Genomic DNA, 25774 nt, shown 5'->3' with positions numbered 1-25774 from the left:
TCTGGGTCTATCAACAGATTAGTCAGATCACTTATCTGACCATCTCCCTGAAGCCCCAAAGCTGGCTGGCTACTTGTGTCCAGAACCAAGCATGCAACCCATTAGACTTTGGGGGGAACATAACATATCCACATCATGAGAGCCAGAAACTTTACAGTTGAGTCTTTGCCCAGGCTGGGCCTTTTCTCTATCTTGTCCCCTGGAAAAGATCTAGTCACTCTGTCATGTGTTCTTTGTCCCTTGGGCACAGCTAGAAGGCCCCCTTCCTTGCTTTCTCATGCTTCTATGTACTGAAGTACAGGAGGCGAGAAAAGAAAATAAACCCTGGGGTTTCAGCTGTACATGCCTGAGGCCCCATGGCCTTTGTCTTGGCTGCCATCTTGATCACAGAAGAAAGAGTCCCTTAGCCTATGCAAGAGGTGATCAGGTCTCTCCTTTGCCAGTAAGCATCCAGACGTGTCTGTGAGGAAGTTTCTAGAGTGTGCTGAGGTGGGAAGACTCACCCTAAATATGGGTTTAACTATCCCATGAGCTGCTATCCTCACTCTAAAGAAGAGCACCAGCATTCATTTCTGTTTCCTCACAGTACATGCAATGTAAGCAGATGTCCAAGATCCTGCTGTCATGCCATTCCCACCATGGAGCACTGCACACTGGAGCTGTGAGTCAGAACAAGCCTTCCCTCCATTATGTTAGCTTCTTGTCAGGTGTTTAGTCACAGCAAGGAGAAAAATAACCAAACACCCCCTTAAGGTACCAGGGTAGCATGAGGGTGGGTGTGTGGGACTGGTGCACAGAAAGGCTCATGGGGACAGTCAGTGTTGTCATCAGTTTAGAGGCCTCCTGCCCTGGGACAAACAAGATGACAGCACTCCCACCTGGGACACATAGTCACATCCTAGGATTCTAGCAGAGTTGGACCCCGCTAAAGGCAAAGTTTGATCTGCTCCCTAAGAAGCCTGAAGCCCAACAGCTCACAGTGGGGAAGGTATTGACGAGGGCCCCACAGCCTTCAAATTACAGCCCATGTTTGTATTTTTTTAAAAAGCAAATATTAAAAAAACAAAAGGTTACAGGTGAGATGCTTCATGGGGAACGAGAATCTATATTTAAACCCAGCTCCTCTTTCTTCATTCCAGCCTCCAATTTCCTAAATTACTCATAATTTTAATTGTGTTTCAATTGCCTGCTGGTTGACAGGCATTTATTTCTATTGTACATTGGACTGACCACCTCTTGCTCTGGGCTTTTTGAAATCTGTTTGTTCTATTGGACACTGGAGGGCACAGCTGATGGGCACATATGCCAAGTGCCTTTGGTGCAGCTCTGAGCCACTTCACGGGGGCTGCTCAGCAGCCATGGAGGAGGCTTGACACCTGTGCTGCTGTGGACTGGGACTGGCAGCAGCTTATAGCCACAGCAACTTCATTCAAAGGGGAAGATGCACCCTGCCCGGAGCACTCCCTGCCTCTATGGAAAAGATGCATATCTCATTATTGGTATACCAGCTGCCACATCTACAAATAAAATGCTAATTTTCTAGTAGACTCTGGCACAGTAGGAGTGGAGGCAGTCAGAAAGGCAGAGAGAATTATGGACAGGAGAAGAAAATGGAGCTCTTCACCCCAGAGTCTGGTTGAAGCCTTTCACAGGCTGAGAATCAATTCAGATCCAAGGAACATTTATTTGCCTAAGGCACATCTCCTAATTTGCCTAAGGCATCTCCTCTCAGCTGTAACCTTCAGTATTCTAGGAATCTCACTAGAAACCCCACTGACAGTAAACAAGCAAACAAAACCAAAATTACCCCCCCCCCAACAAAACAACAACAAACAAGAAAAATACCTCAACCAAAGCCTTAGGGCTCCCAATCACTCTATTTGATTACAGTCTGACCCAAGGCATCTCTGGAGTCCTCTTATGATCTCAATTATCAAAGAGGGGGACTAAGGTGGGGGAGGGGAAGGCCTCTTAGGAATTCTCTAAGCAGCAGAATTCCAGGAACTTCCAGTGTAGAAGACACAGTGAAGAATGAACCTGGACAGTCTCTGGGAAGCCGTGCTCACTCTGAGGTGTGCCATGCTCTTTGCCTGGTGCCTTTCTTTCTCGTTTTAATGGATTGCTCACTCTGCTTCACACTGGCTACACTGATGCCAAGGGGCTGGTTTTATTTGAGTCAAGATCCCTAAAAGATTAAGGGACCTCCTTGGACTGCTGCAGGTGTCAGTGTGGCGCTGTGTTCCCATCCCAGCAGCAACTGAAAACAAAAACAAAACCAGTCTTTTCTCCCCTCCCTCTGGCGTGTTTACGGAAGGCGAGAGCCACAGCAGCACCCAGGACTTTGAACTTCTGCTTGGAATGTTTCTGGCTTCCCGTCACAGCCCCTGATGCCAAGTCAGGGCTGAAGCAGGGTCTGTAGGGAGTAAGGACTGGAAATGTCAGAGATGAGTATCCATGACACCTGCTGTCCAAAGAGGCCTCAGTAGGATCACAGTAGCCCCTGGCATACTGAGGTCATGGCCATTTGCTATTTGGCATAGGTGGCTCCTAGATATATTGGGGTAGATGGAAGCCCTGGCTGATTCTCTCTTCTTCTGTCCTGTCCCCCATACTCTGGTGAACCCAGAGGCTGGGGACACAGGGGTGAGCTGCCAAGTGTCACCAGGAAACATTTGGAAATATCGTTTTATTGCCTTGAAAGACACCTGTCACTGAGTAGTGACTTTGTCAATGAGGGGAGCTGTTATATTCCCAGTAGGGACCTTTGCTGCTAGAGTCCTGTTCTCTGCTCCTCCTGAAGTTGACAGCATCATATTCCATTAGGTTGACTCCACTTTCGTGCCTCAATGGCAGTGTCATAACCTCTGAGGGTTAGTACTGGCTGTCAACCTGACAGGATCTAGGATCACTTAGGAGTCAGAGCTCTGGGCATGTCAGTAAAGAAGTTTCTAGATTAGGTTATACAAAGCAGGTCTCTAATGGTAATTTATGTGCAGGGGTCCTGGATTGAACAAGGAGAAAGTAAGCTGGCCATGACATCCATCTCTCTGTTTCCTGACTAAGGATACAATGTGACCAGCTGCCTCCAGCTCTTGCTGCCGAGCAAACCTGAATACACCCTCCCCCCTTGCTTAACTTCTTTTCTTTCTTTCTTTCTTTCTTTCTTTCTTTCTTTCTTTCTTTCTTTCTTTCTTTCTTTCTTTCTTTCTTTCTTTCTTTCTTTCTTTCTTTTTGGTTTTTTGGGACAGGGTTTCTCTGTATAGCCCTGGCTGTCCTGGAACTCAAATTGTAGACCAGGCTGGCCTCCAACTCAGAAATCTGCCTGCCTCTGCCTCCCTAGTGCCGGGATTTAACTTGCTTCTTATTAGATAGTTTGTCTTTGCTAGGAGGAAAGTAGCTAATGTGAGATACAACCTAACACTTAGGTACCAAGAGACAACATGGTATACCTCATGATCTAGACCCGTAGGAGCCACTGGCCATTATACTAGCTGGTTGGTCCAGACACTTTGGGGGTAAGATGGTTCCTCCAGCTGCCTGCTCCTGTTTCTCTTTTTCTTAGTGCAAGCTCCAGGCTCTAGTATCCTAGGGCTCTGCTCTGAATTGTCTATCATGTTTGAGGTATGGCCACACAATTCTTAGGCCATCCTGCCCAGAGGGTCATTCATTTCCCAGGCCCTTACTAGTACCCTAGCCTGGGCCTTTCAGCCCTCAGAGATAAGTCTCTGCCACCTAGCAGGCTCCCTCTTCATTGGGTCATATAAATAATTCTTTTAGAATGGGTTTCTAGGATGACCTGTAATCCACTGAAATACTTCAATAAGTCTTCCCTCTTTTGTGTTGTCCCCGCCCCAGGTTATTTTGTCATAGTATTGAAAGTCTGTCCAGAACAGAGTCATTGAGGTGTCTTTGTCTCTGTATTCATGTTAGCACCTGCCATTCCCTTTGACACCACCACCAATCTTTTTGTTGTTGTTGTTTTGTTTTGTTTTATTTTGTTCGAGACAGGGTTTCTCTGTATAGCCCTGGCTGTCCTGGAACTCACTTTGTAGACCAGGCTGGCCTCGAACTCAGAAATCCGTCTGCCTCTGCCTCCCGAGTTCTGGGATTAAAGGCGTGCGCCACCACGCCCGGGTTACCACCACCAATCTTAAGGACGAGTCTCATAGCCACTTGGTCCACCCTTTTTATCCCCAGCACACAGTGGTCAAACCTGGGCTAAGCAAGCCTTCCTGTGGCTCTCTGCACACGGCCCACAGTATCAGCTCTCCCTCAGGCCCTTAGGGCCTCACACTCTTTAGCAGGACAGCCCCAGGTCTGACATCTGGAATGTCACCCCTCACTAGCCAGCATCTCTGCCTCTTCTCTCATCCCTGTGCTCTGCAAGCCCATTGGTCTGAGGGCAGGCTGCAGCCCTGGAGATCTGAACACCTATTTCTTCAGTGCTGGGCCTTGGGGAGCCCCAACCCTGGGCCAGTCCTCTCCTGTAGACTCCTGCTGTCATTCCTCCGTTGGGGGTTCTGTCTAACACAGACAGGCTGTTATATACTGGACGTGTGCGTAGCTTGTGTGTAGACTCTGCAGTTGTCATGGCTGACTGAACCAGGAAGCCAAAGCATACATCAGAAATAAATGAGTGCCCCTGGCTCTTACCTGCCACTGGATCAGAACGGAGGACGTGGTGTGCGGTGTGGCTGAGACAGACCCTGGTGGCTCTCCTGGAACTGCAGGGCAGCAGATGGAAGAAAGCAGGGTTAGAATGGCTCTGGAGGGTTTCAGATGCCCTTTGGTGTGGGGGTGGCCTTCCTCTCTTCAGGTACCTTCAACCGTCATTCATCTGCCTAATGTAACAAGGATGGCTCCTTTAACCATGCTGGGACATTCAGGTGAACTGGAATCCCCCATGGGCCCCTGCGGACACCCACAATCCTCTGGGAGCTCCTGCCCAAAAACCTTCTTTGGGTTCCATGTCTTTGGGAATGGCAGTCAGACAGCATTTTCTGAAATCATGGGTGATAGTTGTTCATTCCTTGTGAGCAAGCCAGGTGGTCACAGTGAGGTCACGTGTTCTTAGTATGAAACACAGATGTGACTGTTGGTAGAGTCGAGGCTGCTGCTGGCCAGTTAGCAAGGCAAACGGCATCTGGCTGTGAGCCAGGACGCTGTAGTGGTTTGGTCTGGTCTCAGGAAGGACAAGGTTGGGTTGGTTCCTGCCATGGCTGAGCCTGCTTTTGGACCAAAGCAGAACCCTATCATGTATCAGGTGTAGGAGGCCTCCTCCCCATGGCCCTTTTGCCCTCTCCAGATCACATAGTCCTCGCTTATCTACCAAACTGATCCTCTATATCTCCTCAGCTGTGCCCGAGTGCCAAGAAGAGCCAGTCCAACAAGTGCTTATGGAGCTAGACAGGATTGGGCATAGTCCTTGACCTCACATGTGTACCGGGCTCTGTCTACCTCACATCCCAGGTTTGTCCCAGGCTGATTCTCCTCTGAGTCCTCCAGGCCATCCACACTTGGCCATACATGTGGACCCTAGTGTCACCCTCTAGGCCGGTGGTTCTCAACCTATGGGTGGTGACCTCTTTGGGAGTTGAATGACTCTTTTCACAGGGGTTGCCTAAAATTACAGTTATGAAGTAGCAATGAAAATAATTTAATGGTTGGGGGGGGGGTTCACCACAACATAAGGAATTGTATCAAAGGGTTGTAGTATTAGGAAGGTTGAGAACCATTGCTCTAGACCTTATACTATCATCAATGTGGACCTTTATCCGTCCCAAGAATCCTGTGCAGTGGATAGATATCAGGTTAATTAGAAATGTGGACTGTGCAGTGGTGGTGCACACTTTTAATTCTAACATTCAAGAAGCAGAGACACGTGGATCGCTGTGAGTTCAAGGCCGGCCTAGTCTATAAAATGAATTCCAGGGTAGCCAAGACTGTTAAATAGTCCTTGAAAAACCTGCCTCGAAAAACAAACAAACAAACAAACAAAACGGCCAACAAAAAAATGGTGATCAGGGACCACTATGCTTGGGGTCCTGGGGACTTTGGAAGCACAAGCAGAGGGACTGCAAACTCAAGACCAGCTTGTGCCATAACTGAATCTCTGTCAAACAGCACAAAACAAAACAAAGATAAAAAACCCAAAACCAACAATGTCTAAGGGAATGGCTTAGTTACAGAGTAAGTACCCAGAATGCCCCAGTGAGGGGCTGGGGTGTGGCTCAGTGGTAGAGCCCCTGCCTAGAATCCCCCAGTGAGGGGCTGGGGTGTGGCTCAGTGGTAGACCCCTGCCTAGAATCCCCCAGTGAGGGGCTGGGGTGAACACCTGCAAGGCTTTGGATCCCATCCCTAACATAAGAAAAAGAAAATGTCACTCAGAGTCATCAGAAGCCCCTCCCTCTTCTAGCTGTGGTAGGGTTGGTCTTGCCAGTCAATCTCCACCTGACAGAGAGAGACAAAGGGCCACAAACACAATGCAAATCCACCCACAAAGGGAAATTGCAAGTCTCAGACAAGGAAGATGATGAGATAGGAGCCTCAAAAGCTCCATTTGAATATCAAAGGCTTAAGAAGGGGCCTGGGGAGTCTGGAGAGGTCCTTGAATAGCTTTTCAGAAATGGCCTATTCCTTGAGGTCGCTGGGAGCCTGTCAGGATCCCGTGCTCCCTGTTTGTCAGAGATAACCCAACAATGAAAGCAGCCTGCTAGGTGTCTGGGTTCCTTTCTTCTAAGAATTAGTGCACTGTTGCAAATATTCTCTCCATTGTGTCTGATGCAAGATAAAAATGAATGTGGTTTTTTTTTTTTCAGGTTTCCTTTGATGCCGACTTTCTACCCTTGTTCCACCCCCTCCCCTCTCTTGTGTGTAGACTCTATGCATATGTGTACATGTTTATGCCCCATGCTGGTCCTCAGGGGAGTGTGCGTAGGCTGGAAGTTAAAGCTGGATATCTCTTCGCTGCTCTCTACCTTAGTTTGAAAGTCTATTGCTGAACCCACAGTTTCTCCACTTTGGCTAAACTGGCTAGCTAAGCCCTGGCACCTCCACCCCCATTCACCTGCTGGGGTTACAAATGTTGTTGAGATTTTTTTTTTGGTAACATGGGTGCTGGAGATTTGAACCCAGGTCCTTATGCTTGAGCAACAAGTACGCTGCTCGCTGGACTTTCTCTCCAGTCAGCACACCCTCAGGTTTAAAGGAGTTCATTGATAGCCTTTCTCCCTCCACATATTCTTAGCAATGAGTGAAGGGGGTTTGTGTCTGCTGTTTCCCACCTGCCCTGCCAGGCGCCTTGGGCCACCCACCCAGCTTCCTGTACAAGGTCACCGCTTCTCTCCTGAGCTCTGCTGCTTCTTGGCCCCTACAGCTGCAAGCAGGATCTCATCAACTCTCAGGATGAGAGCACAGGATTCATTTTTCCAGGGATTCAGGGAAGCCTAGAGTCCTTTTCATCAGGACCAGACCCAGTGGACACAACAGTATGGATGCTGGGTTTGCAGCAAATTCTCTCTGTTAGCTGAAGTTCTCAGGGGAAAAAAAAGGCTATCTACATTAACCATTGCAACTTCTGTGACCCTAGAAAGTTGGAATGTTACAGGTCAGGGAGCTGAATTATCTTTGGCTATCTTAGTCCCTAAATAACCATGGATTCCCTACCACTGTGCGCAATCTAACACCATTGTGACTGTTATGTAAATCCTTTTGGAATGTATAAACAGACCCCAGCTTCCCTAACTCAAAGGCTAAAAATGTCACCAGATAAGTCTGAGATGTAGAGTCAACATTACCATATCTTACCTACCTGGTGTTCCCACCAATTTGTTCCACACATTGATGCAAAATTGTTCTTGTTTAAAATTTCCTTTGTTCAGCTACTATAAAAACTGTATGGAATTGTTATCATGTTGGAATACAGAATTTAAGGCAACCTGAATCCGTGTTTCCCTGGACCACAGTCACTCAGATTTGACTCCCACGTAAAGTATCTCCCATTCCTGTGGAGGTGAGAGCTCTCTGGTTTTTTGTTTGTTTGTTTTTATTTTGTTTTTGCATCAAACATCTTGAGTGCAGCTGGGAAGCTGCAATGGGTTATCTCCATCCTTGGGCTAGTCCCTGAGGTGGCCTGAAACTTTGTGTAGAACAAGTTAAACTTCCAGGCTCTGAAGGGTCTGGAAGTGGGGAGGAGGAGCAAGGACACATGGTGTGAGGTCACAGGACCAGGCAGCTGGGACCTGGCCCATTTGGAAACCATTGCACTGGAGCGTTAAATGGAAAAGACAGAGCTTTCTGGGAGTTACCACAAAGCCCTGGTGGCTGCACTAAGTGCCTGGGCTTTGAGGCTGATCTGGGAGTTATGCAGTATCCATCTCCCATCAGGCTTGTCAGGTTATCGCTGTGTCTGATGGAGTGCTCTCCCAGGATCACCGCACTCCTTCCCATATCCAGGAACAGGTCGCTGACAATGTGTCTTCAGGCCCAGTGCTTCTGAGGTCAGAAGGGGGTGAAAAAGCCACCTGGTGCTTTGGGGGAATCTGAAACTGCTTGGACCCAGCTACCCGCAGACATTTATTTTTAACGACCTCCATTAATTATTCAATTTCTAATGGTTTTGGAAGCCAATCAAAGCAAGTTCCATTCCATCTGGAAGCTCTCGGGGGGGGGGGGGGGGGCTTGATTTATGACCATGGGGTGTGTAGGAACACCCCAGGCTGTCAGTTACTAATGGACTTCCTCTGCTTGTCACCCTCCCTGGTGACCCCTCCTCTCTGCTCAGGACTGGAACAGGGTCTCTTTCTGGGAGAAAGTTGCCCTCGGGCCTTGGCATAGCAGTGGGGAGTGGTTGTGTTGGGCTGGCTTTTGCTCACCATCTTGCAAAGTGGTCACAGCCTCTGTTTCTGCACTGAAGTCACTGTCCCCAATGTCATTGGTGGCCTTCAGGCGCAGCTTGTAGGAGGTGAAAGGCCTCAGCCTGCAATGGAAAGAAATCAGTAACTATAGGGAGCCTGTCTGTCTGTCTGTCTGTCTGTGTAACAACTAAGGAACCTTAGAGAGGCTGACAGATGTTTCTTCTGCCCTGGGAACTGCTCAGTTGAGTCACCCTGCAACCAGGATGGACAGAACCACTCAGTGGATACAGCTACTAGATTCTTTCAGGGCCCACTAGACTGCCATGGTGCCCTGGGAGAGACAGTACCACTGAGGGAGATATCAGTGAGACAATTTTGTCTAGAGGACATTCAGTACCTCTTTAATAAGATGCTACTCAGTAAATGATTGCTTGCCTAGGCCAAGGATGGAGGGGTAGAGCTGGCGTTGGGCTCAGGGGAAGAGCTGAGAGATCTGTCTTCTAGCTCTAATGTATCCAAAGCAAAGCCTGCCCCTAATTCCTCCCTGGTCGCTCCTCCCTAAGGTGCCTGTCAGGGCTCTGTCCTGGCCCATCAACCTCCTTGGATTCCTGATGTCTCTGCCCTACCCAAACCAGACATGCCATAGAGTCCTTCTCCCTTCCAGGTGCTAAGCCCATGCTACACCAAGGCAGGGTCATCAGGCAGGAAGGGAATGGGGCAATAAGGAAATGCTGGCTTCAAAGACAGGTTCTGTTCTTTAGAAAACCTTTAATCAATTCCAGAAACCATTGTGGATTAAAGTTCCAGGGTGGGAGAAAGAAAAAGGAAAGGGAAGGAGAGCAGAGGAGAGGAGAGGAGAGGAGAGGAGAGGAAAGAGAAAAGAAAAGATCATTCTACAAGGCTGCTTGACTGATCAGAACTTCTAGGATGTCACACATTCGGAGGAAGCTATCTTGGACACCCATTAGTCCACTAAACAGCCATCAATGTCTACTTCTGGGTTTGACTGAACATCCATGTGACTTTTAGCCAAATCCTTTCAGAAGGTACAGACGGGCCTCTGGCTTCCACACCTACCTAAAGGCTAAGAATGTCCTCAGACAGCAGCTGAAGCGAAAGCAGAGATTTCCTCCACTCTCTGTAACCACCTGCCTGCGGTTTCCAACAATGTATTTTAAATAGCCTTGAGTTAAGGCTTTCTTTGTGTTACCATAAAAACTTCATGGACTTGTTACTATGTTGGAACATGGTATTTGAGGTAGTCTGGTAGTCCTGGACTATGTTCACTCATATTTGACTTCAGAATAAATCCTATCCCTTGAGGTGAGAGCTGTGTTTTTGTAGCTGCCACAATCAGAGTACTTTTGTGGTCCCTTGCCTCTGAATGCATTAGATAACAGCATTTCTCTAAAGCTACAAAGGATGCTCTACTCAGAGCCCCTGGAATATTCTGGTCTTGCCAATTCCTAAACTCCTATAGGCCTGGCTTCACCAGCAGCAACCAGGAGACTCTGGTCTTGGTTGGCTTAAACTCAGCTTAACAGAGAGGCCCCCAAAGGTCTGCCGCCTAGAATGATCTTTGCTGTGGTTTCTGGGGACAGCTTTTGTTTAGCTCAAACAAACCATGTCCACCTGTTCCCGGATTTCCAGAAGCTACTGTGTCTAATTTGAGTGATAAATGCCTGCCTGTCCCCTGTTAACTTCACAACCTCATACACTGAGACCCTGCATTTGAATGGTTAGCTGCTTCACTGGTGTTGAAGGCAGAATGGGGCTCTTAAAAATGTGAGCTCTGACATACCTTCTAGTCTCTCACCCAGCCATGCTTGGATGGGCCACTCTGCAGATACTTCCTCATCTGGTGTGCTGGTTTGAATAGTCTGGCCTGCCATAGATTCATGTGTTTGAATGCTTGGCCCACAGGGAATGGAACTATTAGGAGGTGTGTCCTTGTGGGAATAGGTGTGGCTTTGGGAAGGAAGTGTGTCACCGGGAGCAGGCTTTGAGGTCTCAGATGCTCAAGCCAGGCCAGTCAGTGGCTCACAATCTCTCCTTGCTGTTGGCTGATTCAGATGTAGAACTCTCAGCTTCTTCTCCAGCACCATGTCTGCCTGCAGGCTGCCATGCTTCCTGGCACAATGACAAGGGACTGAACCTCTGAAACTGTAAACCAGCCCAAATTACATGCTTTCCTTTAATAAGAGTTGCCTTGGTGCCAGGCAGTGGTGGCGCACACCTTTAATCCCAGCACTTGGGAGGCAGAGGCAGGTGGATTTCTGAGTTTGAGGCCAGTCTGATCTACAGAGTGAATTCCAGGACAGCCAGGGCTACATAGAGAAACCCTGTGGGGGGTGGGGGTGGGGGAAGAGTTGCCTTGGTCATGCTGTGCCTCCTAACTAAGACATCTGGGTAGCTAACAGACAGACATCAAGAGGCTGTCCCGAGAATTAAATGAGATGAGGCACTTGGGAGACTCTGTAGTATGCACTCATTTAAAACAGCTGGGAAGATGACTCAGTGGGTAAAAGGGCTTGCTGTGCAAGCATGAAGAGAACCCAAGTTCAAATCCCTAATACCACATGGGTGGGTGTGGCTGTGGGTGTGACCCCAGTGAGCACTGTGAGGGAAGGAGAGGCAGGCTTACTACCTGCCAAACTAGCTCCAGGTTCAGTAAGAGACCTTGTCTCAATGGAATAAGATAGTGATAGAGCAAAAACACATGCCATCCTCTTCTAACCTATGCGCGACTATCTTCATATACATGTGCACATATGCATAGACACCACACACATGTATGCACACACAACTGAACTGTTATTATTATTTCTTAGATATTATCTTAAAAAGCTAAAGTGCCCATCACATAACAGTCCTGGATGGCCTTTGGCCTTGTTTCTTTCCTTCTTTCCTTCTTTCCTTCTTTCCTTCTTTCCTTCTTTCCTTCTTTCCTTCTTTCCTTCTTTCCTTCTTTCCTTCTTTCCTTCCTTCCTTCCTTCCTTCCTTCCTTCCTTCCTTCCTTCCTTCCTCCCTCCCTCCCTCCCTCCCTTCCTTTCCTTCTTTCTTTCTTTCTTTCTTTCTTTCTTTCTTTCTTTCTTTCTTTCTTTCTTTCTTTCTTTCTTTCTTTCTTTCTTTCTTTCCTTCCCTCCCTCCCTCCCTCCCTCCCTCCCTTCTTCCCTTCTTTCCTTTTTGTTTTGAATCTGTAGCTAAGACTGGCTATGGACTTCCTATGTACCTGAAGATGACTTTGAATTCCTTATCCTCCTGTCTCCATATCCTCAAGACTTGGCATTGGAAGCATGTGTCATCACATCTGGTTCTATGGAGTGCTGGGAATGGCATCCAGAGCTTTGTGTATACCAGGCAAGCACTCTATCAACGGAGCCACACCCCTGGCCCTCTCATGTCTTCTCTATCATGGCCACACTATCATTCTACATCCCTAAAGATAGAGGCTAGAGCAGCCTCAGGAACTCCTGCCCCTTTAGCACTGAGAACTCTGCTCGGCACCTAGGGATGTTCAATAACACTTTGCCAAAGAAATGAACACGTTATGGTGACAGTGCTGCTCCAAATCCTCTTGAGAAGGTAGAGGAAGAGGGTTTATGCCACATGCTGTAATACTGACCTTCCAGATAAGATGTGCCCCTGAGACAATAGTGGCACAGCTGTTAGGGAGGTGACTAACCACTTTCTGATTGGATTTGAGGCCTGTTCCCCAAGAGGGAGTTTTTTTTACCTCATCTTATAATCCTGTTCACAAGTCCATAGCTGAGGAGGTCATAGGTTGTAGGTAGAACCTATGATTGTATTTTCCTAAATGGTCAAAGTGTCTCCTAAATAGCTGTGTTTGCTCCCACAGGCCTGGGTGTCTCCAGCCTTGGTCAGAGGAACTTCTTTTTACAGAGGGCAATAGTCAACGTGGGGATAACTTGTCAAGCACTACAAATAAAAGGCTGAGTGTTTAACCCTAAACCATACATCCATAGCCTCCCTCATGGCCTCAGAGAACACCGTGAATGAGGAGGCAGGAGGAACACAAGAGCACTGTGAAATGTTGCCCCTTGGAGGTGACATGGCTGTCACACAGGAACTCACAGCAGCTGGGGTTGTCCATACAAGATCAAGCTAGCCAAAAATGCCAGCTCGGATGGGGTCGATAATCGCCAGGCTCAGCCACCCCACACCAGGAAGCTTTAAGCAGTTGCTGGGGGCAGGAGGAAGAACATTAATTTATCTACTTATTTAATGTACATGTGTGCATCTATGTGCATGCAGGTGCCATGGAGACCAGAAGAAGGGGTCAGATCCCTAAGAACTAGAGTTATAGGCAGTTGAGAGTCACCTGACATGGGTGCTGGGAACTGAACCTAGGTCTTCTGCAAGAGAAGTAAGTGCTGTTAATCACTGAGCCATCTCTCCAGCCCAAAGGGTTGTTTTTTATTATGTATATGTGTATGGGCCTGAGTGTATATATGTGCACTACACACATTACAGATGTCTCAGAGACCATAGAGGATGCTGATTTCCCTGGAGAGGATTGTGAATCACTCTTTTTTGATAATGTGACCTCTGGTGGGATTGCCATGTTCCAGTGGATGGTCCCACATCCATGCACATATGAATAGCATCACCTATACGTAATGAAGTGTGTGTGTGTGTGTGTGTGTGTGTGTGTGTGTATTGGAGGGATATGTTGTATGGGATATTGTGGAGTTGGAGGAATAAACATGATCATCTTTCATTGTATATATGCACAAAATTCTCAGGAATGAAGAAAAAATTTAAAGTAAAATTAGAAACAGAAAAAGCAGGACATGTCCTGCACATAAAACAGAGAAAGCTGAGATCACATTCATCAGCTCACAGAGTGAGGAGTCAGTGTCCTGTAAGGGGCTATGTGGAACACTCCTCAAGGACGCTTTCTCCATTGCCCTACCTATGTTGGGTGTCCTGTTCAACACAGTGAGCAGTGTGCAGTGATGTGTGGCTGGGTGGACCAGACCGGCTTTGTGACAAATGAAGCTGACAGTGAAGGTGGACGAGACACAGAGGCCTACAGCAGACCAGGTGTCACCGGGACTCCATTCACCAAGGATGCTGGAAGCAGACAGGCAAGAGGTTCAGGGAGCTAACCTTGCAGGTTGGAAGCCAGGTCTGCACTCTGCAAACAGAAGAGGAACTTCGAGGCCCTGCAGGGAGTCTTGTGACTCAGAGGAGACCTGTTATGATGATGACTGGTGATCATGACCTGTCCCTGGCTCTAAGCTAGCTATAGTTCCCTGGAACTAGCATCCTATATGCAAATGCATCTGGCCCCACCCACTCCTGCAGATCTCACCTCTGTCCCAACCCAGGTCTCCATCCTGCCAGGGTCAATCCTACATCAAGGCCAGTCTCAAGGACTCCCTGATAAAGGAAAGAAAGACCTGCACTTTGAATCTCCCCACATCCTTGTCACTCCTCCAGGGTAACCTGAGCCTCTCCTGTGGGGTTGGCCAAGCAGAATTTAAATGTAGCTCCATCATTACCAGCTGGGGTGAGCCACTTGTCATTTGATTTTTATGGGTTTCACTTGGTTCATCTGTAAAAATGGAGATCAGAGCCCCTGAGACCATTTGTGAACATTGAATTGCCATCAACAGTCTAATGGTCTTGGCACATAGTGGACAATTAATAAATGACACTCTTTGCCTTCTGGAAAGTTCTCTCTCCTTGTCTCTGTGGGTGACATGAAATTCATCCACATTATGGGAAGTGTCCCCTGGCCCTTTGCACAATCTGTATGCCTTGTCTTTCAAACCCAGATGTTCTACAAGCTACATTAAGGCACAGTTTTGAGATTAACATCTGTTTCCTCAGTATCCAAGATTCAGGAAATGAGGAGCCTTCCCAGCACAGGGACTAAACTTTATTACACACACTGCTCTGTAATACCATGGGAGCCGTGGTCACATCATCCAGCATGAGCTAGTACTGTGGATGTTCACACGAGAGTTTTACCCGCACTGGCAAAGCCCTTCAGAAAGCGTGATGTGGGTAAGTGTGGTGGTTTGAATAGGTATGATCCTCACAGACTCATGTGTTTGAATGCTTGGCCCGTGGAGAGTGACACTATTAGAAGGTGTGGCCTTGTTGGAGGAAGTGTGTCACTGTGGAGGCAGAGCTTTGACGTCATATATACTCAAGCCACACCCAGTGACAATCTTCTTCTGTTGCCTTCGGACCAAGCTGTAGAATTTCAGCTAACTCCAGCACCATGATGGTCTGTATGCTGCCACGTTCCCTCCCATGAGGACAGTGGACTCAATCTCTGAAACTGTAAGCCAGCCCCAATGAAATGACACTTGGTCTGTTGCTTTACATTGATCATGGTGTCTAGTCACGGCAATGGAAACCCTAAGACAGTAAGGCACAGCCTACAGTTCAGTGTCCCTACCCAGGGCTAAATTCATGGTCTTGGGAATATAAGAAGTTCTGCATATATCACGATGCCAGCAGCTCACACCCCACCCTCATGCTATGCTCCGGACTACAGTCACTTGAGCAGAAAGCCACCAGCTCTCCACAGTTAAGCTCTTGTCTCTCCACTAGCCGATCTCATGTGGCAGATGGAAGTAAACTTAGCTGCTGGGATTATTAGGGGTGACACCATGACAGCAGACAAAAACAGCCTCTCAGGATGCTGTCTGAGACAGGCGTCCATTCTGGTTCTTGCCCATTAGGAAGCTGACAGGTCTCCTCTGGACCAAATGAAACTGCCTGCCTTGAAACAGGGGCCCCTCCTTACCAAGCACAGTGTCTGTGGACTCTCAGAGTGTTTTGGAAAGCAGGATTGAGCTTTTTCTTTTGTCTTCCACGTGGCCAGACAAAGGGCTGGAGTTATTATACCTCAAAGAGAAGGGGTCTTTTTGGCCTTCACCTCTAGTCACCCACCTCCTTCTCACCACCTCTTTCCTAGCATCTACCTTTTGGGGGTGGCCAGGCTCAGCCCCATTCCTCTTGCCTCCCAAATCCTTGGGTCTGGGTGTAGCACATCTGGAATGTGGGAGCCCTGAAGATTTTGAGTCTCTGGTACGGGACATGCCAATAGAGACAGGGGGCTAGCTCTCAGTAGGAGACTTTGAGTAGGCCCCTTTGTAGGGTGGGGCCCATTTTTCTTCCAATATTTTTAAATTAATTTTTTTGTTGATTAAAAAAATTATTTTTCCGTTAGCATTTCAACATGTTCTCTGTCATGCTCAGATCACAACTCCTAACCATTTAAAAAACAAAAAAACAAAAAACAAAACTCCTAACCTTTACACACATAAAGGGAGCGAGTATGGGTAGAGGTCAGGATATTATAAAGGGGTCTATGAGAGGCTAAAAGGAGGCTTTGGGGTGGAGAGGGGAGGGTACCAGAACGCTGTAACATGAAAGAGGAAGGAGGGATGGGGCAAGGAGATGGGGAGAGGCACCTCATACATATCAATAGTGAATATGTAGGAACAGGGCACAAGGACACTGCTACTTAAATATTAGATCAAGCCTGGTAACCCAGTGTTAACATCCACTGCCAATTTGACAGACTCTAGAAGCACCCCGGAGCCACGCCTGGGGGACTGCCCGCAGGGGGTCACCTAGATTGGGCTACTTGATGTGCGGAGACCCCCTTTGAGCATGGTTGGCCCCATTCCAGGGGCTGGGGTCTTTAAATGGAGAATGAGCGAATGAGCTGCAGGATGCAGTATGACTAGACGCCCCAAGCTCCTGACCCATGCCTTCAGGAACACGAGGGTCTGCCTCAAACTGGGAGCCAGAACAGACCCTTCCTCCCTTCCGCTGCTTTCAACAGTTTTGTTTGTTTTTTGTCACAGTAGGGAGACAAATGACTAAGACTCCAGGTTCAGAAAGGTGAATACTGAATGCTTCTCCCCACCCTCACCCTGCGTTCCTGCCTCTCAGCCTCTCCCCATATAGCCCCCCTTCCACTCCTGCCCCTCGGCCCTCCACTTACCCAGCTCCTACTGGCCCTCGATACCCAGCTCCTACTGCTCTCCAGCACTCCATGCTCCTCTCACTCCTCCTCCTCTGCTCCCCTGCCCCCTCCATTCTCCCCTCCACACCCTCCGCCCCCCCCCCCCCCCCCCCCGCCTTCTGCTCCCCTACCCCACCTCTCCGCCATCCACTCCACCCGTACCTCTCAACAGCACAGGCTGTGGCCTCATGACTGATAGATGAGGAGTAGGTCTGCCACTCTCCACCTGGCAGCTCTCGCACCTGCACCGTGAAGTACCGGATCGGAGAGGCCCCATCACTGCCAGGGACCCACTGGAGCCTGAGGCTACGAGCTGTCACTTCAGCCTGGGGTACCAGGAGCTCTCTGGGGGGCGCTGGCCTCTCTGCAACCAGAGGAGGAGAAAAGCAGGGACTCATGAGAGACCATTCCTTGCTGCCCCCTGATGACTGCCGATGGGAGCCCCTGTGTGGGACAGGCATGCAGTGAACAAAGTCAAGGAAGTCTCCAGGCTAGAGAATAGGCCTGGCTCAGCAGGAAAGTACTTGCCATACAAGTTCAGGGCTCAGAACCCACACAAAAATCAGGGTATAATGGTACATTCTTTTAAGTCTAGTTCTAGTGAGCTGGAGACAGGCAGACCCCTGGGGCTTACTGGCTAGCCAACCTCACCTCATGGGAGAATTTCAGGTCCCACTGAGACCTGTCTTAAGACTTACTTAAGACCTACTCTGTCTTAGAAACAAAGTAGATGGTACCTGGGGAAGGAAACCAACACACAAGGCTGGCCTTCTACTTCTATGTGCACTCACACATGCAGTCCCATACATGTGAACACACGTACATGCAGTGTTCTTTCAAAGCCTCTGGCCTCCTTTGCACACTGTCTGATTTGGGGGCTTAGCTCATCCTTAAAACCTAATTTCTCTTTTTTTATAGTTAACCTGAGTCTAAGACATGAGAGGCCTCTACTGGGTTCTCTTGGGAGGTGGGAGGCAGTGCAGCATGGGGGGTGTGGGGATCCTTGTGGAAGGGTTACAATGTAGGGCGCCCACCCGAAACAGGCCTTGGCCTTGAGTAGGTACCATGGGCGGGCCTGACTCTGTGTTCCTGTCCCTGTTGATTTCAACAGAGAAACTCCACAGAGGGAGAAAGAATTGTTTAATTGTTTATCACGGGGATTATTGATTCTGATTAAAATGTGTGACGTGTAATAAAGCAGCCATCGATCGTAGGCCCCACAGTGACGGGGCTGTGAGAGGTGCTTCGATCTGGTTCAATCAACGGGCCTGGCTGTGAATGTATACGCTGGCTGGAAGCCTGATTTCTGCATTGCCCAAGAAAAAGCTGGGCTCTCGCTCAGTTTCAAAGGCCTTCTATGGCCACACTGCTGCTGGAAATGGCTCTGGCTCCCTGTCCCTAAGTCTTGCATTAGGACGTGGTGGGAAGCCAAGGTTCTCCAGCCCTAAGAGGCTAGGTGCTGGCACAGGGAGTGGTAGCCCTGTGCTGTAAGCAACAAGCCAGCATAACCAGGCTGTATTGGCTCGCCACAGAAGGGTATTTGTATGTGTTCATGTGGATCCCACTCAAGCCCTGGAAGGGTCCTAGAAAAACTTTCTCATTCAACCTTTGCTTCCAAAGTGTTGATGGGCTAGAGAGTCTCAGCTGGTAAGGTAATTCTGGTACAAGCATGAGGACCAGAGTTGGATCCCCACAGCCCGTGTGCAAAGCAGCCCAGAGGAATGGTGTATGCTTGTAATCTGGGGAGGTAGGGACAGGTGGCTCCCTGTGGCTCACTGGCCAGTCAGCCTAGCCAAATCAGCAGGTGACAAGCCAGTGGGAAAGCCTGCCTCAAAGACCAAGGTAGAGCGTATCTCAAGGAATGACACCCACATCACTACTCTGAGTTCAAGATCATCCTCCTGTGAAGGTCCCAGTAAGAGCATAGACCCAAACGTTGTGGAGACAACAAGGAATGTGGCAGGGAAGCCCTGCACATGTGCCTGGCTAATAGGAGGGGCAGTCAGCAGTTGGGGAAAACTCACTGGTAAAACATCTATAAGGAGGGGCAAGATACTCCTGAGAGAGAGAGAGAGAGAGAGAGAGAGAGAGAGAGAGAGAGAGAGAGAAGCATCTTCGCAAATGTGCTATGCCTCTGGCTCAGCTGGTCTAGTGTTTGCCTAGCATAAACGTGGCATGGGTTTGCTCTCCAGGACCCATTATAGATAGGTGTAATGCATACACCTGTAGCCCCAACATTAAATAGAAGCATTCTTGGTGGTGGCGGCGCACACCTTTAATCCCACACTTGGGACGCAGAGGCAGGTGGATTTCTGAGTTCGAGGCCAGCCTGGTCTACAGAGTGAGTTCCAGGACAGCCAGGGCTTCACAGAGAAACCCTGTCTCGAAAAGCCAAAAAAACCAAAAAACCAAAAAAAACAAAAACAAAAAAAAAACCCAAAACAACTGACTGAATGGGCTGCCTGGGGTCACTGCCTCTCCTTTGGGTGCAGGACGACCCCAGCGCTCTGGAACAATACATTCTTCTTGCTTTTGCATTGATCCCTGGCTCTTTGTGGTTCACTCCGAGGGTCCCCAGTAGCTAAGGCTTGTCAGAGTCTTACACCTGCTGTGAGGATTAAACCTTCTACAGCAGTGCCTGGGCCCCATAAACAAAGGCTCCTCTCTACCTCTGCAGTCTCAGCTACCACCGCCATATTTTGAACACATATGAGCCATGAGCCAAGATTAACCTTCCTCTTTTATGTTGTTTTTCTGGAATATTTTGTCATAGTAATGAAAGGCTAACACAGGCTGACTGGCAGCCTGAAGCTGGGAAAACCCTGGAAACAGGGGTATGGGCAGCTTGGTGACTCCTGGAAGGCAGGTGGCCTGGCCAGGCTGCAGTCATTGGAAGGAGCCTGGCTCAGTTGGGGAAGGCTGATAGATCTTGGACCTGCTGGGAATTTGCTGGTTCAGGGTATGGAGGGTGAGAGCAGGCTCTCTCTGCTGGTGCTCATTCTGCAAAGATGAGGAATTACTGTGTCAGCGCACAAGGCAGGCACAGTGGGTCTCAGGGCAGCATAGCCCATTCTTCACCCAGCAGGCTTCTCCTGTGATGGAGACTTGGTTTCTCCCCTGATGAAACCTTGGGAGGCTTTGGTGAGAGCTGGGATGGGAGCAGAGGCAGTGATACTTGGAGGCAGCCAGAGGAAGATAGGAGGGAGCTCTATGCTGGCCTCCTTCCACTTAGTTTAAGCGTTCCGAGTTCGACTCCTTGCTTCCTGAGATGGCCTGCTTTAGATCTTGTAATAAATGTCATCACAAATGCAGCAGTGACACTCATTCATGTTGGGTGAACGTTTACATCACACCAGTGCAGTCCCTGAGAGCCATGTTGAGGACAGGGAGAACCGCTCAGCTGACCCAGGCACTATGCTAAGTGTCCCACATGGGCCTCCCAAGCCAGTGCCATTGCAAAGAGTGGGGAAGGGTTTTCCCAAGGCCTAATAGTCCTGAGCCTTGAGCTCAGGGTATTTCTCATGAGCCCTTCTGGCTCAGTTCCCAGACCACTGGGTCTGGCTATGATGGTAGCCTCCCTTGTATGGCTTTTTCTCTTTTGGGCACAACACTGTTATTTTAGAGTAGAGATTTTCTTGGACTGGTAGCCATAGTAACTAACTGAGCAGAATAATATAGCATTAGCTATATGTATGGTAATGGTGATGGAGCTAGTGACACTCCTTAGTAGATGGAGGATAGGAAGGTCACGGGACCCTAACCTGAGATTCCAGCCATTACTCTCTCCTTCACCCCACCTACCTAGCTGCAAGTGATCCTGGTAGATGCTAGATTTTACAGGAAGTAGAAGGCTGACTAAAGGGGTGACTCCATGATGTCATCACTATGTGTGATGCAGCTGTTTAGGGGTCATTTGTATACTTGTAAGTGCACGGTAAGTGGACCTAATAAACTGTCTGGTTCTCCAAGTGGAGTCTTGGTGGAATCCTTACATTAGTCTGTTAGCTGTGCCCTATGTTGTCACAGTTGGTTTATGCCTCTTCAGGAAAGGTATCGCCATACCACCTATGCCTGGAGGCATGACTTCTGAAGAGAGGCCCACTGGGCTTCGGTGGAAGGTTCTAGAGCAGTGTTTCTCAACCTGAGGGTTGTGCCCCCCACATATCATATATTTACATTATGATTCATAACACTAACAAAATTGCAGTTATGAAGTAGCAATGGAATACTTATATGGTTTATCACAGCCTGAGGGACTGTACTTCAGGGTCGCAACATTAGGAAGGTTGGGAACCGCTGCTCTAGTGTGAGGCTCAGGTTGTGGGTAAGGGCCTGCTGAGATAGGTCCCACCCAGACCCTCACAGGAGGAGCTGGCCTGTGGTGGTCGGAGGCAGCTGCACTGGTGAAGTTCTATAAAGGTGCCTCAGTTTCCCATCCTCCTCTTCTGTGACATCAGAATGTTCCCAACTGGGCTTTGGTTAGGGAAGGGCCACACACACACAAGGTACACCACATACCTGGCCCCGAGCATGGGGCAGGGTAGGTGTCTCCAAAGGACAGTGGCCAGGGGAACAGCTACTCAGACAACACCTACTGTGAGTGTGCCCACTAGGGGGACACAGTCTTAAACATCAGACAGCAGCCAGTGACTTCAAGAACTCACACTTACTAAACTAGAGGTTCTCAACCTGTGAGCCAAGACCCTTTGGGGGCTAAACAACCCTTCCACAGGGGTCGCCTAAGACCATCAGAAACCACAGACGTTTACATTAAAATTCATAGAAGCAACACATTTACAGTTTTGAAGTAGCAATAAAAATAATTTAATGGTGCTGGTGGGTGTCACCACAACACGAGGAGCTGTATTAAAGACACCATGGCCTATGTCTTTAACTGGGGATCGGGGGGGGGGGGGGGGGCGCGGCTTGCTGGCTAGCCAACCTAGCCCAGATAGCTATCTCTAGGCTCAATGAAACATTGTCTCAAAGAATAGGGTGGAGAATGTTGGGGCAAAGATACCCCACCTCTGGCATCCACACAGGTGCACACGCATGTGCATGAGTACTGCACACATACTGAACACCCACCCACCCACATACATACAAATATCACACACACACACACACACACACAAATAAGCCACACACACTTTAAAAAATGAAAAAGGCCATCTGTGTAGCTCCCTCCTGTCTTGCTCAGGCTTCTAGGCCCCGTGGGGGAAGAGTGGGGTTGAGGGGGACCCGTTGTGTAACCTTCAGGCTACAGTCAGATGAGGGCCTGGGGGCTTACCTCTCTTCTCAGTAGTGATAACTGTGGCCTCCAGGGGCTCACCCCAACCCTGTCTCGTCTTAGCAGACAGTCTGAAGATGTAGGCAGACTCCGGGGCCAGCTCTGTGGCTGTGAATTGCCGCACCGTGGCACCCACCTCAACAGTGGTGAAGGTGTGAGGACTACCGCTGGCCAGGCGGTAGGCGATCTGGTACCCTGTGGGAGCCAGGAACAGAGTCAGGGAAGAAGTCACATCAGCCCAGAAAACCTACACCCCATAATCAGCCCAGATTGGAAACCCAAAGCTTGCCCTCTCTGCTCCTTCCTGATTTCCAAAGCTCTGCAGGGTGCGTATTGATAGGGAAGTCACAGCCCTGGCGATGAGTGCCGGCTGTCTGAGCTCAGTCCTCTGTGAAATGTGTCTCACAGTTCATCCTTCACGGGAACAAGATGTGAACACAGCTTCATCTTTCCTCTGGATGCTGCACGCTCAGAGAATGCCACTAGGCCCCAGATCCCCCGCACTGCTCCCCATGGGAGGTTGTCAGGAGCCCTGTGCCTCTGGCTCTTCCATCCCCTTCGGGCTTCCCTCCTATGATGCAGCCCTTCCCTTCAACACAGCAGGAGAGGCCAGACCTGTCCGGAGCAGGCTATTTCACACTGCTTGTGGCAGGCAGGATTATACTTGCATTTTTCACTCCCCCTTCCTAGTTTCCTCCTGCCTCATCTTCCACAATTCCAGCCACCCAGACTCCCCACCCAGGCCTCCTGAGCTTGGAGGCTCTACGTTAAATAGCTGAATACCCCTTAATTTCCGAAACTCCAAAGTGGCAGGGTTTGGCTGGCTCTGCGTGTCTCTCTGAGTTCCCTGATTATGAAAGGGTCACGGTTGATCAGACGTTATTAATGATCAAATCCCTCCAACCAAGCAACCCCATGCCTGCCTGCTGGCTTCGGAGGAAGCCTTGCCAATTTCCCAGACCCAACCGTGGGCCATGGGGCAGACTGCCTTCTGGGTTCCCGGACCACGTGTGGTCGGGCTTCTGATTAAAACTAGAATGGATGGGGTGCTGTGACATGTAAAAAAAATTAATGACAACCCAAGTGTTCACGCTAAATAATGAGGACTCCGCAGGGGACAAAGGAAAGCATCAAGCTGAACAGGGCCTCCCAGCTCTATCCTTTGAGTGGAGGCCTGCTGCAGGGACCAGGATGGGGCAGCTGCTCGCCTGCTGTGGAGACATGGCTCTTCCTAGTGCACAGCTTGGTCAGTCCCCTGCATGCCCTCAGGCAGCACTTCTGCTACTCCTGGTCTTCCTAGTCTAGGCTTTGGCTCTAGGGGTCTCCAAGCTGCCAGGCTATTCCCCCAACTGTATGGTGCATCCCCTCCAGTCCTCCATTGGAGACCAGGAAGACACACCCACACAGAGGTCAGACTGAGCCTTTAGGCCCAGTCACCACAGTCATCGATAGGGTGGCTATCATTGCCATATCGACCAGTGACACAATCCTCAGCCTCAGAGTGATGTTCGGTGTGTATGGGGGGCTAACCCCAGGCTGCTCAATGGCCGTTATGGCCACTTCTTGTATCTGATAGACCAGCTTTTCTCCCTGCCATAGAGACCAAGTGTTCTGAGGTTTCCGGCAGTTGATCCAAGTCCCCTTCTTACTTACTGACCAGGGACTGAAACCTAGAGATGGCTGGCCAGTCCTCCTAGGCTATCTCTTCTCCCAACTCAGTCATGGGGAAGCAGAGCTTGGATGTCCCAGGGGACACAGTCTCAAGCCTTCAGAGACTCTTGCACACCCAGCACCAAATGAGAAGATGGCACAGTGGCGGGACAGCCATGTGTAGGCGTCATGGTTTTTACACTCTCACTCCAGTGAGTGCTAACAGCAGCGGCTCCCAGCCGGGCAAACACACAGGGGCAAGGCAGCTGGAAAGGTTACAGTTTGCCCAAGGTTAGTGATGATGGACGCCCCAGGTCTGGTTTACTTTTTTTTTTTTTTTTCCAAAAGAACCAACTACACTTCCAGAAAGAGGACAGCCCCTCTCGGCTTTTGCTTGCTTCCAAGAATGTTCAACCTTTCAACCCGGTGATAGAAGCTGTCATATACAGAGTTCATGCTTGAGGACTGTGCAATCAATTTATGGAAAGTCACTGCCCAGCTAAAACACTCCCAGGCATTTACCCTAAAGCCTCCACATTGATAAAGACACTTGCATATCTGTCTTACACCTGGCACTATCCACACAGCCGTGGCTGTGGCATTAATCCAGGTATCTGGCAGCACAGGGATGATTAAAGAAGATGTACTGCCTATGGGGCCACATTAAAAACAAATTAATTTACGTGTATGCTCCTCCTCAGCAGTCTGTGTACCAAGTGTGTGTAACATCCACAGCCGCCAGAAGAGGGCGCCAGATCCAGTTACAGGCAGTTTAAGGTATTCAATGTGGTGCTGGAGATCAAACCCAGGCCCTCTGCAAGTGCTGTTAACTCCCAAGCCATGGTCTGGCTCCACGCAACGGACATGTGTGGAGTTATATTGAGGTAATATTGTTTCCAGAAAAAAAAAGGATTTAATTGAAGATAGTCATGAAAGTCATCTATCATACTGAGAACTCACAAACGAGAGACTGTTTGTAGTTCTTAGGCTTTGTATAGATACATGAAATCATATATACATCCATACATGCAAACATAAGGGGTAAAGGGGACCCATGAGAGGAAAAGGGAGGAGGAAAGAGGAAGTAGGGGCGATGGGGTAGAATGTGTACAACAAGCAATATTTCTGAGAGCTTGAAAAAAAATCAGTAACACAATAAAAACTTTTTTATAATGTCTTAAGTAAGCATAAGACATTTTGTGGGCCACACTCATAGCTATCTCATACAGCCAATGGTTAACGGTGGATGTACCTACTTAGGCCCTGAACTCTGCAATCCCCTCTGTGTGAGGCTTTCCTGGCAGAAATAGCGTTTCACAGCTCTGGAGAGGAGGTATGACTGAGACAGAACCTGGCTCTGTAAGTTCCCCACTGTTAGATATGTGAAAAGCGATCCCCACAGACACACCCTCTGTCTCTTGAGCTTGAAGGAGGTACCACAGGCCACATCTCAAAGGCTGTTGGGGGCTGCCTGTGCTCCAGGCAAGAGGCCGCACCTCACAGGCACAGGGCAAGCACAGGACTTACCTTGTGGCCATTTCTCAACTCCATGGGTTAACTGACATCCCCAAGGAAAAAAGCCTCCCCCTTGCCAAATGTTCTCCAAGATTGTTTGTCAATGTTTGTCAACAGCTGGAAGTCATAGGTCTATAGACAAACTATCTTGGGCTAGCTCAGCCCCTAAATAGCATTTACTGATTACCTCTGTGCCTTACAGCCTGGGATGATTATGTAAACCCTCTGAAATGTACGAACAACCCCTTGACTTGCAACAGATACCCAAAGCTAAGCGTGTCATCGGAGAGCATCTGAGGCCTATGACAGTGACTTCTCTGCTCTGCCGGAACCTGCCTACCCAAGGTTCCCACCAACACATCTGAAAACCGTCCTGACTCAGGATTTTCTTTGCTCTGTTGCTAGGAGAACCCCGTAAACTGTTACCACATTGGAATGTGTAATTGG

The 25774-nt window shown here is 49.0% G+C and overlaps 1 protein-coding gene and 1 long non-coding RNA gene across 3 annotated transcripts in view; one reads left to right on the top strand and one right to left on the bottom strand.

Annotated features, from left to right (window-relative positions):
* Positions 1-25774, bottom strand: part of Sdk1 (sidekick cell adhesion molecule 1) — a 974090-nt gene that overhangs the window by 78839 nt on the left and 869477 nt on the right. For both annotated transcript variants that reach the window (XM_006504712.1, NM_177879.5), the window contains 4 exons: positions 22163-22357; positions 17035-17236; positions 8874-8977; positions 4654-4724 (listed from right to left, as the gene is read on the bottom strand). In XM_006504712.1, coding sequence (XP_006504775.1) covers positions 4654-4724; positions 8874-8977; positions 17035-17236; positions 22163-22357 — 572 coding nt within the window. The remainder of the gene's footprint in view (positions 1-4653; positions 4725-8873; positions 8978-17034; positions 17237-22162; positions 22358-25774) is intronic.
* On the top strand, positions 2025-7954 carry Gm52792. The gene is made up of 3 exons (XR_003955822.1): positions 2025-2072; positions 5356-5469; positions 6819-7954. It is a non-coding gene; the product is annotated as a predicted gene, 52792 (long non-coding RNA).

This window comes from Mus musculus, chromosome 5 (genome assembly GCF_000001635.26).
Source record: "Mus musculus strain C57BL/6J chromosome 5, GRCm38.p6 C57BL/6J".
Taxonomy (NCBI): domain Eukaryota; kingdom Metazoa; phylum Chordata; class Mammalia; order Rodentia; family Muridae; genus Mus; species Mus musculus.
This window is presented reverse-complemented; position numbering and strand designations above follow the sequence as displayed.